Source organism: Macrotis lagotis, chromosome X (genome assembly GCF_037893015.1).
Source record: "Macrotis lagotis isolate mMagLag1 chromosome X, bilby.v1.9.chrom.fasta, whole genome shotgun sequence".
NCBI lineage: Eukaryota > Metazoa > Chordata > Mammalia > Peramelemorphia > Peramelidae > Macrotis > Macrotis lagotis.
Genome location: NC_133666.1, coordinates 669,751,465 through 669,770,115, shown reverse-complemented (window position 1 = coordinate 669,770,115; position 18,651 = coordinate 669,751,465). Strand labels below are relative to the sequence as shown.

At 40.4% G+C, this 18,651-nt stretch overlaps 1 protein-coding gene across 2 annotated transcripts in view; it reads left to right on the top strand.

The window, feature by feature from the left end:
* Positions 1-4,438, top strand: part of CFAP251 (cilia and flagella associated protein 251) — an 82,695-nt gene extending 78,257 nt beyond the window's left edge. For both annotated transcript variants that reach the window (XM_074205564.1, XM_074205563.1), the window contains one exon: positions 4,091-4,438. In XM_074205564.1, coding sequence (XP_074061665.1) covers positions 4,091-4,188 — 98 coding nt within the window. In that variant the 3' untranslated portion in view covers positions 4,189-4,438. The remainder of the gene's footprint in view (positions 1-4,090) is intronic.
* The last annotated feature ends 14,213 nt before the right edge of the window (positions 4,439-18,651 follow it).

Here is an 18,651-nt window from a genome sequence, read left to right as displayed (position 1 = left end):
CCTTTGTTAGATGGATACATTTAAGGGCACAGTGAAGGACTTTTACAGAAAAAGAGATCATTAGGAAGGAAGTGACAGGACTCCTCCTAATTCACTGAAAAACTTTAGCATTTCTCAGAACTTTATATACATATATTGTTTTTAATGAATTGTAGTCCTACACACATAATCAAAATGTATAGATTCTTCAGGTCTTGAAGACTATCTCTTCCTTCTATTTCTTCCTTCACGGCTCAGATAACATGCCTTCTCTTCCATGGATCTTCTCTGATCACACACACACACACACACACACACACACACACACACGCCCCTTAGTGCTCTCTTCACTCTTCAAATTTTTAAATTTATTTTAGTTCCAAATTCTGTCTTCCTATACTCTCCCACGCATTGAGAAGTAGTCAAGAAAAAATTAAAATCTATTGCAAATACATACAGGTATAGGAAAATTTCCACTTTAACCATGTTCCCCCAAAAAAGGGAAAGAAAAAGAAAAAAAATTGCTTCAAAGTACCCTCTGAATCCATCAGCTCTCTATTTGGAGGTGGCCAGTATGTTTCATGATGAGTCCTTTGGTTTCATTGCTGGTTATTGTGGTGTGCAGAGTTCACAACTGATTATCATTACAAGTATGCTGTAATTGTGTAGATTGTTCTCCGGTTCTATTCACTTCACTATGCATCAGTTCATACAAATCTTCCCAAGTTTTTCTGAAACCATTCTGTTCATCACAGTTGTTTTTCCCTCATTAGTCCCTGCCATATATTACATATCTGTAGACATATCATATCATTGTCTTGGAATAATATAGATAAACAAAGATAATTTTTATTATATTAATTTTAAAAGTGTTTGCACAAACAAAACCAACTCAGGCAAGATTAGAAGGAAAGTAAAACCTGAGGGGCAGGAGAGGATATATAGCAAGTTTCTTTGATAAACGCCTCATTTTTCAATAAATAGAGACCTAAGTCAAATTTATAAGAATATGAGTCATTCACCAATTGATAAAGGTCAAAGATATGAACAAGCAGTTTTCAGATGAAGAAATCAAAGCTATTTATAATCATAGGAAAAATGCTCTAAAACACTATTGATTTAAATTAAATTTATGAGGTACCACTTTACACTCATCAGATTGGCTACTATGACAAAAAAGGAAATGATATGTTGAAGAGAATATGAAAAAACTGGAACACTCATGCACTGTTGGTGGTGTTGTGAACCAATCCAGCCATTCTGGGTAGCAACTTGGAACTAGCCCAAATGGCAATAAAATTGTACATACCCTTTGACCCAGCACTAGCACTATTAGGTCTGTATCACAAGAAGATTTAGAGGGGGAAAAAAAGGAAAAGGACCTATATGTACAAAAATATTGTAATTGACAAAAGCCAGGGAAGGCACAAGGTAAGGAGAGAATTTCAGGTCTGGGGGGCAGAGTTTGTGAAGTATGTAGAGTTAGAGGATAGGAGAGCACATACCCAGAGTCCTTGCTGCCAGGGAGACTGAGATTGTGGAAAGTTTGGGTTCAGGGGTTTTAAGCCGTAATTAGACAAAAATGGATCACATTGTGTGACACCAGAGAACTGTCCAGCTGCCTGAGGATCACTAACTGGTCAGGTCAGGAAAATGAAGCACATTAAGGCTCCTGGACTGTGAGAGATAGGGAGGAGATCCAGTCCAAAAGGAATGGAAAGGGAAACAAAAGAGAGACAAAGAGAAGGGAAGGAGGGAAAGAATGGAGAGTTGAAAGGTCAAAAGGAAGGCATGGAAAGGGAGAAGAGTAGAAAGGAGAGGATTTGGGAGATGGGATAACTTTCCCAGGAAGCCAATGTCATTAGAATGTGAAGAATAATAAGGTATAAAAATCCTGGAAAGCTAGAAAGAAGCCTAGTTGTAAAGAGCTTTAGAAGCCAATTAAAAGATTTCCTATCTGGTACTGAAGATGACGGGGAACCACTGGTATTCACGGGCTAAGGGCATGATTTAGTCAGTCTTGGGTCTGGGTAAATCTATTTGGCAAGGGGGGGGAGGGGTAGCTTGTGTCAGAAGAGAACAACAGGATTTGGCAACTGATTGGATTTCAAGGGGAAGAGAGAATAAGGAATCTGAAGCTTGGAAGGAGGTCACTGTGGAATTTCCAGGCCCCCCTTCTTTCTCCTGCCCTCTCTCTGCCTTTGCCTGGCCTAGGCACATAGGGATAGTAAGGACACACAGAGCCTGGAAAGCTTGTGGACAGCTTGCCCTTTTTGTTAGGATCTCCTTGAAATCATCTAAGGTGACCAAAGCCTTTGGTCTCTGTTGCTGCCGTCCCTCCCTGTTCAGGTTTTAGAGAAAAGGGCCTTGATTATATTAACAAGGTTTCTAAATCCAAACAAATCCAGAATAGTCTAGACTAGTGGATCATTCCCAGCTCTAAACATGAGCATTCTGGCCTTTGATAGTTGGCAGGGGCTGGTGGATAGAGTAGGCACAGAGGACTGACCTTGGACCAGGAAGGCTTAGGTTTGAATCCTGCATCTGATCCACTTAACTTCAAGGAGCCTTGATTTCCTCCTTCATATAACATAGGCAATATCTGCAGTTCCTCCTTTTTTTTTTTTTTAGTTTTTTTATTTTTCCCCAATTACATGTTAAAACAATTTTTAAAACATTTCTTTTAGAGTTTTGAGTTCCAGATGGTATTCCTCTCTCCTTTCCCCACTCCCTGAGATAGTTAGCAATCTGATATAGTTTATACATGTACAATCATGTTAAACATTTCTATATTAGTCATTTTGTACAAGAAGACAGAAAGAAAGAAAGAGAAAGAAAGAGAAAAATAATATGCTTTGTTCTTCATTTGAATGCCATCTTTCTCTTGAGGCAGAAAGCATTTTTCATTATAGGTCCTATGGGGTTCTCTTAAATCATTATTGCTGAGAATAGCTAAATCATTCATAGTTGATAATCACACAGAATTTGTTACTTATGTACAATGTTCTCCTGGTTCTGCTTACTTCACTTTGCATCGCTTCATGTAAATCCAGATTTTTTTGAAATCAGCCTGCTTGTCATTTATTATAATATGATAATATTCCATCACAATCATCTACCACAAACTCTTTAGTCATTCCAAAATTGAGGGGCATCCTTACAATTTCCAACTCTTAGCTACCACAAAAAAGTGTGTTCCTTCTCCTTGGGGCTTTGGTAAGATGAGGTATAGAAAAGGCTCTACAAACTTTCAGGCTCAAGAGTTGATAACCAAAATGTGGAACATTTTTGAAAAGACTCACAGTGGAACACTCCCTGAGGAGAACCAGGCAACGGGAGGAGAAAAAAGCATGACACATGAGAAGTGACTGGAAGAATGAGGGGTGTTTGACCCACAGCCAAGGTTTGGAGGGAAGTGGTCAATGACTTCAGGTCACTCAAAGTTCATCAAGGGGAAGAGGGCTCAGGTTTGTTTTGTTTGACTAGGAGGGCAAAATTGGGGAAAAATGAGTGTAAGATGGGAATGCTGGGGTAGAGTAGGCTTTCACCTTGAGATGAAGGCACCTGTGGTTTGGCATCAGGAGGACTCCTTGTCTAAGGTGTTTCAGAGGGAACTCCTTTTCAGGTCAGGGTCATTGGACTGGTAGCCTCTGAGGTTCCTTCCAATGCAGAGAGATTCAGATTCATTAAGGCCTAGCTCAGAAACATTCTAGCAATGTGATCCCTCTGAGCCTCATTTGTTCCAATTATAAAACAATCATATTTGTACACTATCTGATTGAGTGAGAAAAATGCTCTAAAAAGTGTTATTGTTATGTTCCATTGTCTTCATTTTACTTTTCTCCCTGAGTATCTCAAGCCAGACATACCCTTGCTTTCCATGTAAGACAATATTCAATGAAGTTTGCAGAGAACTGGTCATTACTATGGTGAAAATGGAATTTTGAACCAACTTCCACACAAAGATTCAAAGGAACGGAAGCCCAGTCCTAGACCAGATCCCGTTTAATGTTGTTGTTTGATGAGACTTCCTTTTGGATTTTTTACTGAACCCTCCTGAGTTGGAAACTTTATCATACGGAGGCTGTTTGGTTTCATCTTATTCATGCAGGATCTGATATTTGTCTGGAAGAAGAGCTCCCGGAAGAAATCACTGCTGAGATATTCACTACTGATATTCTTGGCTTGCCCATTCCTGAAGACTTCTGAAAAAGCTACTGCAGTCCGAAGGATTCCAGGAACCCAAGAGATATTGCTTTCCCTAAAGATTCTACCTTCACTTAACACCCCCCCCCCCCAACTCCTCATACCCATCACCTCACTTAGGAATTTTTAGAATTACAAGCTCGAAATTCAAGATGTTGAAAAGGCCAGTATCCTGCTAGTTGACAAAACAAATGAACTGAGGAATTGGGTTAAATATTAAACATGAAAATTAAAAGATCAGATGTAAATTGAAAAAAAGCTATTTGGGTCTGCCCTTGTTCTCTGGAGGGGATTTTTCCAGGAGAGAGAGAAGCTTCCGAGAATTGATCTATGGGTTGGGTGGGAATTGGGATTAGTGGAGGGTTGCCACACAGGAACCACCTTATGTCACTGACTTCCTCTGTGAGACACAAGGACATAAAACAAGCCCTATTCCCAGAGGAGTACATGGGGCCCAGTGTTAATTTTCTTTAAGCCATTCATGACTACTCAAGGAAATCATCCTCATCGATGTAAGCAGGGTGAGGATGGCTCAGTCCTCTGTTTTCAGGGGTGGGTACTTTCCAGAATTGATTTTATCTCATCAGAAGCATGCATCAGCAGATAGGGATGGCCGTTAACTAGAGCATCAACGGCCATGTTGAATCCAAACAGGAACTTCAACAATGAGTCAAACAAGACAACTGGCACACACACCCGGGCAGAACCACAAACCACCCAGCCAGGGCCAAGGCAGCCAAACCATTCTGGGTTGGTCTTTGCCTGTATCTCCCCAGAGCACATTTTGTTTGCTCGCCGGTGTGAATGACCCCAGTGATTCAACTTCCAAAGACCCATTCTGTGAAGCGATTATCCTTCACGTTTTCATAGTTCTTTAGATGTAAAAAACATCAAGGTCCCAGCTGGCACTTGATATTTTCCAAGTGCTTTATGTTGTCACATTTGATCCTCGGGTGCTCTTATCCCCATTTTACAAATGGAGACACTGAGGTAGAGGAAGATGAAATGACTTACCCAGGGTCACACGGGTCTAAGGCTGGAACTTAGGAACATCAGAGCTTAGACTCTAATTCCCCGCCCCACCCCCAAAGAAAGATTGCAAGCAGAGGCAGTCAGATATGTGGCAGGAGGCAGGCAGGATTCTTATTCCCAAATAAGTTGGACTGGATTTGGTGACCTCAGGTTCTTCTCAGATCTGAAATTCGGTGAGGCTGCCTTCTGATTCTGAGACTGATGTTTTCACACCTTTCCTATCCTGTACACAGGATACAAGTGCAAGAAGATGCAATTCCAACCTGCCTTCAAGGTCTTTGCAAGTCAAATGGGGATATGGGGGGGCTTGAAACAGAAATGAGATGAGGCAACTAGGTAGCATAATAGATGGGGTTTTTCTGACTTCAGACCCAGTTCCGTGTGACTCTGGACAAGTCACTTTACCCCGTGTACCAGTTGCCCCATCTGGAAAATGGGAATAATAATTGCATATCTCTCCCCCCCCATTGTTGTGAGGATCAAATGAGATATTTATAATGGGTCTGTCACATCGTAGGAGCAATATAAATGATGGTGGTGGTGATAAGATGCTACCAACTCGGCAAATGCAGAGATCCAAAGTCCTATGGCTACAAGAATGCTAGTCGCCCTTTAAATAACACACCTGATTAATCTCCCTGTCTCCGAGCTCTTTTTTTTCTCAAGATCAGGTCTGATCATGTCACTCCCCTGTTAAGTAGCTTCCTGTTTCCTCCAGAATAAGGTACAAATTCCTGGGCTTTTGGCATTTAAAGCTTTTCCCAATCTGGCTTTCACCTTTACTGCCTTCTGCATCTACTAATGATAGCTTGCTTGGGAAAAATGTGCTAAGTTTTACTCTCTACATATATGCTCATTCATCCATAACCTCCAAAGCCCTATTCTTTGCTGGAGAGGCCAACAATGGAGATGGAGTTCTTGATCCAATTAAACAACTTCCTTCCACCTGGGTGGGCGTTATTAGTGTGAGATGAAATAGCAAAACCCCCAATTATATACAAAGCACTCCCACCTGCACTGGGTTCCTACTGTAAAAAATAGTGCCCCAAGAGTCTTTGTAAACCATTGGAACATCAGACAGAACCATCTGCCCCAAACCAGCCTGTGTCACGGTGACCTGAGATGATGGGAGCCAAGATTCCTCATTCATTTGCTGAATTATGTCCTTTCATAAAACCCACAAAACACCACGAATCAATTATGCCTCTACCCAGGGTCTAATGGGGATATTACCAAATCAGCAAGATGTTCACAGAGACACTTTGGGAAGAATAGATGAGATATCTTCAGCATTGGATGCAATCTGGACACTATTTTCAAGGTATTTGATCCTCCAGCCCAGGCTGGATGGTTGACTTCTTGGCGGGAGATTTATGCCCGAGTAGGACAACCTCTCGGGTCCTTTCCAACTCAGTTGGTTTTTTCATTCATGGTTTTCCTATTTGCAAATAGATGCCTCCTTTGTGCGACAGGACTATCGGGACTGACATCAGCTCACTAATTATACTCCCAAGGTTGGAGTCAGTTCCTCTGACATAACACAGCAGGGCAATGAAATCACCATTTAGAACTGTATTCATGTTCCTCTCTCTTTAGCTCATGAGATATAAAGGGTCCAGGAGTTTCAGAGGCTCAACATTTATTAAGTAAGCATCTACTATATACATGACCTAGAGTCAAGAGGACCTCAGTGGGGCGGCTAGGTGGCGCAGTGGATAGAGCACCAGTCCTGGAGTCAAGAGGACCTGAGTTCAAATCTGACCTCAAACACTTAATAATTCCCTAGCTGTGTGGCCTTCGGCAAGCCTCTTAACCCCATTTGCCTTGCAAAAACTAAAAAAAAAAAAAAAAAAGGATTTCAGTTCATATCCAGCCTCAGACACTTGACACTTCCTAATTGTATGACCCTGGGCAAGCCACTTAACCCTGATTGCCTCTGCCTCATGCCCAGGGTCATCTCCAGTCATCCTGATTCATATCTGGCCACTGACTATGGGGAAGGAAGTGAGGCTGGTGAGTTAGCACTCACCCTTCACTCAAACCCAATTCACATGTTTGTCATGGCATCACCTCCATGATGTCATGGTCTTCAAAATGGACAAATAACAACTAGGTGATAGATGATCGATAGATCCTGATGCAAAAATACAAAAAATCAAAGGGTCCCTGTCCACAAAGAGCTTGCTTTTTGCTGAGATGGAAGAGTCAGATCACAAAGAAGTAAATAAAATCAATGCAAACAGCATCCTAACCCAAAATTTGATTTTGGTTTTAAAGAAGAGGCAATGCATTTTGATGGCCAGTGGTCTTTCCTTTTATTTCAAATTGAAAACTAAATTCATATGAATTTATTTCCTTTTCTGTTATAACTGTGATAAGAACTGACATTTGCATTGTATGTTTTACTTACATTATTTTAGATGATCCCTTTGGGATCATAGGATCCCAGATCTAGACCTGGAAGGAACCACAAAGGCCATCTCATTAGTATTGTAAATGAATAAACTGAGGCCTGAGAGGCCAGGAGAGTTTGGACATAATGGTGGCCATTGTGATTGGAGAGAAGAGGACAGAGAGAAGAGATAATTCACAAAGGTTGACCACTGAATGGATATGGGCCTATGGGAGGAGGGACGAAGAAGAATTATACTAAGGGTGTAACACAAAAGCAATGAGTTGAGATTTGGACAAGTTGCATCTGAGATAGAACATGGAGGTGGAGATGTTTCAGAAGACAGCAGTGACTTGGGGCCAAACTCTGAGACACACCTGCTAAATCCATCTTCTTGGGAGTCAGCTGCATAGAAATGATCACTGCTTGGAAAGTCATCAGGTCCCAAGGAAAACCCCCTGGTCAGGAAAGGGAGGAGGACCCAGGATAGAACCTCATTCTGAAGGGATTGGACATGAATGATGATTGTGCAGAGGGGACTGAGAAGGAGTAGTCAGCTAGGCAGGAGGAGAACCAGAAAGAACAAAGATCCAAGAGAATGTGAAGTGGCAGAAGAGTGAGGGAAAAGGTATTCCAGATAGGCAGAGTTTCTCTAGAGTTCTCTGATACTGGGGAAGTGGAATGATCCATCCGGAGACCTCTCCACATGTTGCCTGTGTATTTGAGAATGGAAGAGCAGTGTTCCCTGTAAGAGCCATCTGGCTGGTGCCAGAGACAGCAAAGGGAGTGGTGCATGTTGGTGTTCCTGGGGGCTGGCTACTCTCCATTTCTTTGACTTATTCAAGAGTTGGGTAACTCAGATCTTTGGAAAGACCTTCCCACCAGCTGATCTCTTCTGCCAATATAGCCTGTTCTCATACCAGGGAAGTATGCTGTCCAACCGCCAGCTGGGGGAAATGGGTAGTATCACTGCTGATCCTCAGCAAAAGGTTCCAGGTGCTATGTGGACACCTCTTTTCTCCTAAGGCCCTGCAGGGAAGCTTCATTCTCCCTTAGTGTGCTAAAGCTCAGAGATGGCTCAAATTATATGGAGCCATAATGTGGAGTGGTACAAAGAGCATTGGGCAGGGAACCAAGTCCTTGCTTCACCACTTACAAGCCCTGGCAAGTCTCTAATGATGAGAGTACTGGATCTGGAGTTAGAAGACTGGAGTTTGAATCTCTTCTGTACCACTTACTATCTCTGTGACCTATGCCAGTCACTTCCTTCTCTTGGGACCTCAGTTTCCTTATTTATCAGATAAGCCTCTTTTCAGATCCTGAATTCTTCCTGCTTAAACCTTCAGCTTCTTCCTTTCTTTTTTTTTTTTTTGCAAGGTAAATGGGGTTAAGTGGCTTGCCCAAGGCCACACAACTAGGTAATTATTAAGTGTCTGAGGTCGGATTTGAACCCAGGTACTCCTGACTCCAGGGCCAGTGCTTTATCCACTACACCACCTAGCTGTCCCTGTCCAGTTTTAGTGCAGTGACCTTATGAGGAGAAAATAAGGTAATGGGTTTAAAGTACTGAGTGTCACCTGTACTTATTATTGCAGCAGTTACGGGAAAGAAAAGGCAGGGAGGGAAAAAATTCACATAGTGTATGATTGGATTTGCTATTCAGAACTTAGAGATATCATAAATATCACATTCTAATTTTTAATATTTTATTTATTTGTTTTTCCAACTATATGCAATCGTAGTTTTTATCATTTTTTTGCAAAGTTTTGAGTTTTACATTTTTTTCTCTCCCTCCCTTATCTCCCCACTCCCCCTGACAGAAAGCCATCCGATAATATGCTCTAACATCTAATTTTTTTATAAAACTAAATAAAAGTGGTTCAAAAATACACATTTGGGGATGCAGTACTGCTAGCTGACTAAATCAATCCAACATCACAAGGAAGTGGTTGGAGGATCGAGCCATCTTGGGTATTCTGTACAGTAGCTGCTCTCACTTGGAACAGAAGGAACTCAGACCTCCCCATTCCACTTCTGGATGATGTTGCATCATGATTATAGGCCTGGTCTGTTATTAAGAACTGAGGTCAAGATGATCAGAATTGGATCAATATTGAGAGCCAGAGCACCCAACACAGAGGTAGTGCACTGCTTTGTTGAGCAAATGCTATTTTTCAGAATGACTTTTCTGATGAATAAATTAAAATATTATGCCCTCTTGGTATCTGCCAGCTCTCAGACTGTGGTTACCTATCCCAATTTTCTGTTGAAAATAAAATAAGGTGGAGCCAAGATGGCAGAGGGGAGAGAGGAATTCCCAGAAACTCTCAGGCCACTTCAAATGCCTTAAAATTATGACTCTAATGAAATTCTAGAGTGTAGAACCCACAGGAAGACTGAGTGAATGAATTTTCTGGCCCAAGACAACTTGGAATATCTATAGGAAGGGTCTGTTCCACCAGCAGAGTACCTGGGTCACTAGGGGTATCTGTGTCCATGGCAGCCAGGGTGATTTCCAGACCTCTCAGCCCGGGAATTGCCAAGAACAACTTGGAAGGTCAGTGAGAAAACTATGCCAGAGTGAGTGCATGACCCAGGTCAGGACAGGCCTCAGCCCCAGGAATCAGAAGCAGGCTTACAAAGCCACCCAGCAACTACTCCCAGAACACTCAGCCCACAGATGATAAGGGGGTTGGGGGAGACTGCAGAGGTGTCTCTGCCATCCCTGGGACAGGATTCTATTGCTTTGACCATACTCAGATCCAGATCGCAGTCAGTTCCAGGGCAGAGGGGAGTGTTTCTGGTCATCCACAGACCAGAGAGACAGAGCCTCTCATATGACCTTGAAGAAATTGAGGTCCTTGGGGGATGTCCCCAAAAAATCCTTCAAAACCTTGGGAACAGAGTCCCACCCTGGAAACAGAGTCCAACTTAACAAAGAGTTAAAATTAGGTCAAAGGCTGGGGAAAGGAGCAAACAACAGAAGAAAAAGAATCTGGCCATAGATAATTATATTGATCCCATGGAGGATCAAAATACACACTCAGAAGATGACAAAGTCAAAGCTTCTATATCCAAAACCTTCAAGAAAAGTATGAATTGGTCTCAGGCTATGGAAGAGCTCAAAAGAGATTTTGAAAATCAAATAAGGGAGGTAGAGAAAAAATTGGGAAGAGAAATGAGAGAATGCAGGAAAATCATGAAAACCAAGGCAGCAGCTTAGTGAAGGAGATACAAAAAACACTGAAGAAAATAACATCTAGGTCAAATGGAAAAAGCAGTCCCAAAGGCTAATGAGGATATGAATATATTAAAAAGCAGAATTGGCCAGATAGAAAAGGAGATAAAAAAAGCTCTCTGAAGAAAGTAATTCCTTCAACTATAGAATGGAGCTAAGGGAAGCTGATGACTTGTGAAAAAATTAAAAAACAATACAACAAAACCAAAAGCATGAAAAACTAGAAAAAAATATGAAATATATCACTGGAAAAACAAATGACCTGAAAAATAAATCCATGAGAAATAATTCAAAAATTATTGGGCTACCTAAAAGTCATGACCAGGAAAAAAGGTTAGATAGACTTCATTTTTCAAGAAATTCTCCAGGAAAACTGTCCTGAAATCCTAGAAGCAGAGGGTAAAAAAAGAAATTGAGGGAATCTACTTCCTGAAAGATCTTAAAATAAAAACTCCCAAAAATATTATAGCCAAATTCCAAAACTCCCAAGACAAAGAGAAAATATTACAACCAGCCAGAAGGAAACAATTCAAATATCACTGAGCTACAGTTAGGTTACACAGGATTTAGCAGTATCTACATTAAGGGCTTGTAGGGCTTAGAATATTATATTCTGGAAGGCAAAAGATCTTTTGCAATGAAAAGGGGAGAAGGTGAGAGAGAATGAGTGAGCCTTCATTCTCATTGGAAGTGACTCAGAGAGGAAGTAACATAACATATTCAATAGGGTATAGAAACCTAGAGGAAAAAAGGGGAAAGGGATGGGAGAATGGGGACAGGGAGAGAGGGGTATGTAGGGGGTAGAAAAGAGGAAAGTCAGATACAACATACTTTTGAGGAGGGACAGGGTGAAAGGAGCAAGAGAGAGAGAGAATAGAATAAATGGAAGTGGGGAGGAATAGGATGGAGGAAAATACAGCTAGTAATAGCAACTGTGGGAAAAAATATTGAAGCAACTTTTCTGATGGACTTATGATAAAGAATGGGATCCAGCCCAAAGACAGAGCTGATGGTATCTGAATACAGCCTAAAGTATATTCACCTGAGTCCAGCACTTGAAGATCAAATTTTCTGTTCAGTTCTGGTCATTTCAACAGGAATGTTTGAAAGTCCCCTGTTTCCTAGAATATCCATCTTTTGAAAGAGAATGTTCAGTTTTTGCTGGGTAGTTGATTCTTGGTTGTAATCCAAGCTCTTTTGCCTTTTGGAATGTCATATTCCAAGTCTTATGAGCTCTTAATGTAGATGCTACTTAATCCTGACTGAAGCTCACAATATTTGAATTGTTTCTTTCTGGCTGCTTGTAATATTTTTTCTTTGACTTGGGAGTTCTGGAATTTGGCTATAATAATCCTGAGAGTTTTTATTTTGGGATCTCTATTTTTGTGGGGGGAGAGGAAATTATGTTTACTTTTATAACAAGACTATTGTGGTCATGTGAAAATTAATTAATTAAATGAAAAAATGTAAAAAAAATAATAATGAAATTTCTATTAGCTCCATGACCTGCTTGCTCTCTGAGTCATTTCCATGCCCTATGAGCTCTCAGGGACATTCATTCCTTAAGCAGTTCTTAAAACTAATATGAGTTAAAACTATCAAAAGCCAATCAATATAAGCTTTGCTGGACCTTCCTTTCCTGTGCTGTGTATGGAGCATAAGGACAGCAGCTGCCATCTGCTATGTTCTGCATGATGGAGGGAAATCAGATCTTTTAAAAGATTTGTCCCCTCATGTGAGGGCTGGGCTAGATAGAACATTTGGTATTTTCTGGCTTGTTGTATTCATAAGGGATTTGGCCAGCCATTTCCCAAAGGCAGATGCTTCAAAGATAGCTGAAGTAGATATAGGGCATGGGCACAAACAGCAAATTGAAAGGCTCTGGCTTATTCCCTATAAGATAAGCTTGACAAAATATTTTTAAAACCAATCCATCACAGATTGGGACAGAAAGAGACATACCCAGAATGTAAGTTCCATAGCCTTCAACAATGACATGGTCACTAAAAAAAACAAAATTCTCTTAGAAGTATGATGTCTAGGATGAGGGAAATAAACTTGCTAACCTCTGCCCTGGAAATATCCCATTTAGGGTATGATATTCAGTTCTGGGTGTGCTGCATTTTATTTAGGAAGAATATTGACAAAAGTTGGAGTATATATATATGTGTGTGTATTTGTGTGTGTGTGTGTGTGTGTGTGTGTGTATGTAGATATAAACAAGGAAATAAAAAAATGCATTTCAGTACAAAAAGTCAGATAACCAATAATGAGCAATCACAAAAATACATTTTTAAAATTAGGAGAAATACATAGAATTGAAAATAAAAACCTGGATTTATAAAACCAAGAGGTATTTTTTTTTTAAAAAAAATAAGGTTAATGTCAATAACCATTAGCTGGATTGATTTTTTTTTTAAAGAAAAAAGGTGAAAATCAAGTTGTAAAGAATAAAAAAATAACTTTCAGTTAACAACAGATAGGAAATAAAATTATTAGAAACTATTATGCACAGTTATATTCCAGCAAAACTCAGAATTTAAGGGAAATGGATGATTATCTACAAAAATATCAAAAACTGAAACTAATGAGAGGCAGCATAGCCTAGTCGATAGAGAGCCAGAATTGGAGTCCAGAAGACAAAATTTGAGTTTGGTCTCTAATAAATAACTATTGTGTGACTACAGTTAGGTCATATAATTTCTTAGTACTGGCTAGCTTTCTACAGAACTTAGAGACAGATTCTAATCTGCATTGCTAGAGTGAGTTTCCACACTGGAAATTGCCTACCCCCATGAAATAATAAAGCCTGACCAAAAACTAAAACCCAAATTAAAATCTGAAACAATCCATGCTCCAAAGCTGAACAGAGGGATCTCTCCTTTTATACATCTTCTAGTGATCCATAATGAATGGTGAGCCATAAATGGATGACAAAAGGGGCAGGGGGAATCCTTGTCAATGTAGATATACAAGTAAATTTTACCAAGTGTTAAAAGAGCAATTAATATATATATGATCCAAAAACTGTTATCAACAAAAGAAGCCTTCAACTACCATCTCCTTTATTTATTTATTTTTTTTAGCAAGGCAACGGGGTTAAGTGGCTTGCCCAAGGCCACACAGGTAGGTAATTGTTAAGTGTCTGAGACCGGATTTGAACCCAGGTACTCCTGACTCCAGAAGCCGGTGCTTTATCCACTGCACCACCTAGCCACCCCTTACCACCTCCTTTATGAGTCAAATATGTTCCTGATATGCAAACCAGGAAGGGATAAGGCTAAGAGAGATAATATAGAACAATGTCACTAATTACTATTGAATAAAGAAATATGAATTCATTATTATAAATACAATTTTAACAAACAATAAAATTTAACAAAATAACAAACAATAGCAATACATTAAACAGGTCTGGTGCAGTAGTATGATATACTAAGTTTGGAGTCAGAGGATCTGAATTAATTAATATCCTTGATGTGATACAACTAGGCTGCATTATCCCTTAGAGTGGTCCATCTGTACATATATCTTGGATAAATATTGTAGCTAGAGAATGAACAGAATTTGAGGAGAGGGAGAGGAGTGGGAAATTACTCAGTGTTTTTGATTACCCTAAACTCCCTGGAACAAGGGTTCATCTTTTCAACACCAATATTATTTCAGTGGTACTACATGAATGAGAGTCATGGAATTACACAGTCCTTGCCCTCAAGAAGTTTACAGCCCAATGGGGGAACTGTTCTCATAAAGGAATAGATACCAAGGGATGGGTTTTTTTATTCCAAAAACTTTACAAGGATGTTGAATGGGGTCCAAAGATACTAGATTGATACAACCTGTCCATGGACAATGACAGCATTTATTTTGTCAAGTTTCATGGTTTCAGAAGTGAAAGTTCAGTAGAGTATGATTAGAGGAGGCCGGAGAAACAATAAGCATGTACTTTGAAGAGACTGCAGAGGAAATGTGACTGGAGCTTTCTTGAAAAAGCAACAGGTATGGGATAGTGGAAAGAATGCTAGCCTTGGAAGCAGAGATGACTTGAGTTTAAGCTCCTGCCTCAGTCATTTGCTTGTCATTTGATGCTCATCCTCTCAACATCTTGTTGTGCCTAGCCTCAAAGGGGTATTGTGAGAATTAAAGAAAATATTGCCCCTAGAGCAAATGCCGAGGGATTGTATTTCATGTCTAGTAATCAGAGCAGCTAGTAAATTTAGTTATCATTGCTCAAGAGATCTAGAGAAAGGTTCCCATAATTTGGAGTGGATCCCCATGTGCAGCATTTTCAGAACAACCAGGATAGGACAGGAGTAGCTCAGGACAAGAAAATGTGGATGAGCTGTGATCTATCTCCTTAAAAAAAGTATCTTTTCCATGAGATCATGCATCCTCTGAAATATTTAAGTACAAAAGTAGCATGGGGCAGCTCTGGGAGACAGTGAATTTCCCATCACTGAAGGTCTACAACTTGCCCTTATCTCTTATGAAACGAAAGCTCTAAGATGAATGACCAAACCTTAAGGGTACCTCTGAGGTTCCTTCCACTCTGAAGTTTGGGTAGTTGTGATGCAATAGCATGATAGTGGATGTCAATACCAGTGGGAGTTGTTCAACATAACATTTGAACACCTGTGCCTTCTTACATCATTCCATCCTTTGAATGAAAGAAATGGGTATTGGCAACCACACAGCTTAGAGATAGTGTCTCCAAGGAACCTCTCCCAGTCCCAGGCTTCCTTCCCATTTTGTCATCCTTGTCTTTCCTAATCTTTTTTGGATGTACATAGGATCAAAAGGGAGATGGTGGTAGTTAAAGATAGTACTGACCCTGCCTCTCACTATTACCTCCTCCTAAAAGAAGGGAATAGTATATTTCTGCAACTGCTATTCAGTGTTCCTCTTTTATTAGGAAGCTATTCAGTGTTCCTATTTTATTTATTCCCTTGTGTAAACTCTGATGCTTCTTTTGGTACAATCCCATCAAATGAACATCTCTTTGCTAGGGCACTGTGAGGCAAACTGTCAAGGAATATTTTTCAAGTGGGAAATTAGCCAGAGTAAGAGGGGGGTAATTTTGGTTCAGCTGCTTGAAGCCTCATTCGGGCTTTTGTTTTTATGTGAGCCTGCACAGGGTCCCAAGGATCCCCCAAAGGCCAGATGTTTCACTACCATCTTGTTTGCCTTGAAGCTGGTGGGTATGAATAGATCTCATTCATGTGCCACTCACCAAAGTTAGAAATCCATGGCAAATTTCAGCTCCATGAATTCTAAGAACCTGAGTCAGCACCTGCTCATCTTTCCAAGCTTTCCAGGGATTTCCAGTCCCAAAAGGTTTTAATTAACCCATTTTATTTTCACTGCTTACATTCTCATTCTCCTGTCCCTTCATTTAACACAGTCAGGTACAAATGCTTTCAACTCAACAAGTGGTTTTTTTTTTTAGGTTTTTGCAAGGCAAATGGGGTCAAGTGGCTTGCGCAAGGCCACACAGCTAGGCAATTATTAAGTGTCTCAGATCATATTTGAACCCAGGTCCTCCTGACTCCAAGGCCAGTGCTCTATCCACTACACCACCTAGCCGCCCCAAGAAGTGGTTTTTTTAAAGAAATATTTCATTTCTCCCAAATACATAGACAATTTTTAACATTCATTTTTTATTATTTGATTTCTCCTTCCTTCTCACCTAAGATGATAAGCCATTTGATGTAGGTCATAGATATCTATCTATCTATATCTATATCTATATATATCTATGTATATCTATCTATACATAGATATATATGAAACCATCAATAAGTTTTTTTTAAGCTTTCACTGACATTCAAGGGACTGAGCTCCATATTGGGGATAGTAAGTCACAAATCAGAGCAGCTACTTCCTTGAGGAAATGACATTCTACAGGAGTAGTTCAGCATACACCTTAGTAAATAAAAAAATTAATATATCTTAGAGGTGGAGGAGAAAAAGAACAATTGGAGGAATCTGGATGGTCCAGGATGTTAAAGCTTAAAAGGAGCTAGGGTTTCCAAGAGGTGATTCCAGGTCCAGTGCTCTATTCGCTGAGCTATCTAGCTGGCTAGAAAGAACCTTAGAGATCATCTGAAGCAGGGGTGGGGAACCTTTTTTCTGCCAAGTGTCATTTGAATATTTATACCATTTACAGGTCATGCAAAATTATCAACTTAAAAATTAGTCTGCTAAACATTTAATTCACTCCTAAAAAGTGCCTACATTTTTTGAATTTCAAGACTCACCTGCAGTTGGGATGGCAGCATCAGACCAAATGACTAATACTGACCCATGGGCAGGACCTTCCCTGTTCCTGACAACAGCCTTATTTTACAGATGAGGAAACTGAGGCTCAGAAGTGATTTTCCAATGTCACACAGGTAGTCAATATGCAGCAACAACTCTGAACATGGTGGCACTGTGATAAGTACTGGAGCTACATAAAGAGGCAAAAGACAGTCCCTGCCTTCAAGGGGTTTACAAGCTAATGAGGAAAACAACATGCAAAGATAGGTATACGTATGATAAAGATGATGTATGTACCACACACACACACACACACACACACACACACACACACACACACATATATAAACCAAAAACAGTTATTGAATAAATAGGAAATAATTATTAGAGGGAAATTTGTTGTTTGCCGTTCATTCTCCAAAAAGATTATGACATCAAGGAGGTGAGGCCATGACTTAAAGGTGAATTGGATTTAAGTGAGGGGAGCTGTACTAAGTTACCAGCCTTGGTTTCTTCTCTGGAGTCATCTTGGTCCAGTGGCCAGATAGGAATCAGAATGACTGGAGATGGCTCTGGATGTGGTGCAGTCAAGATTAAGTGACTTGACCAAGGTCCCACAACTTGGACATGTCAAGTGTCTGAGGCTGGATTTGAATCCAGGTCCTCTTGACTCCAGGGCCAGTGTTCTATCCATTACACCCTCAGAGGGAAGATACTCAAATTAAAAGAGAGCCTGAGGAGCCTGAAGATCGAAATGAGGAAGAGTGTTCCAGACAAGGGGGTCAGTTGGAGAAAATACCAAGAGCCTAGAGATAGAGTGTAAGTGAATCAAGGAAGACATACTTGGGGTATAAAGTTTGGGGTGCAAGAATATTGGAAAGTATAAGGGGTTCTAAAGGTTATAAAGGGATTTGAACATCAAAACGATGATTTTATTTGATCCTGGGGTGTTAAGGAGCCACTGGAGTTGATTAAGGGGATGAAAGGTGACATGGTCAGACCTGTGCCTTAGGAAAATCGCTTTGGTGGTTAGATGAGGAATTGATTGGAGAGGGGAGAGATCTGAGATACAAAGTTCCACTGATTGAAATAGAGTGGTGGGGGCAGCTAGGTGGCGCAGTGGATAAAGCACTGGCCCTGTATGTGGGTTCAAATCTGGTCTCAGACACTTAATAATCACCTAGCTGTGTGGCCTTGCGCAAGCCACTTAACCCCATTTGCCTTACAAAAAAAAAAACACCTAAAAAAAAAGAAATAGAGTGGTGGCATATCTGAGGAGAGAAGGGGGTCTTTTGGGAAGCTGTTGCAAAGGTGTAATGGATAGACCTTGGCACCAGATACATGGGGAATTGGGGGGATCTAGGCTCCAGAGTCTAGATCCAAATCCTATGATACTTCTAACATGACACTATTACTCTTGAAGTAATAACTGATATTTATATAGTACTTTAAGGTCTGCTGAGATCAAAAGTTTCTAGAAGGTAATTTGTACCATATAAATGTTGTCATTGAATCCTGTTATGTGCCATATTGGCAACGAGGTGGT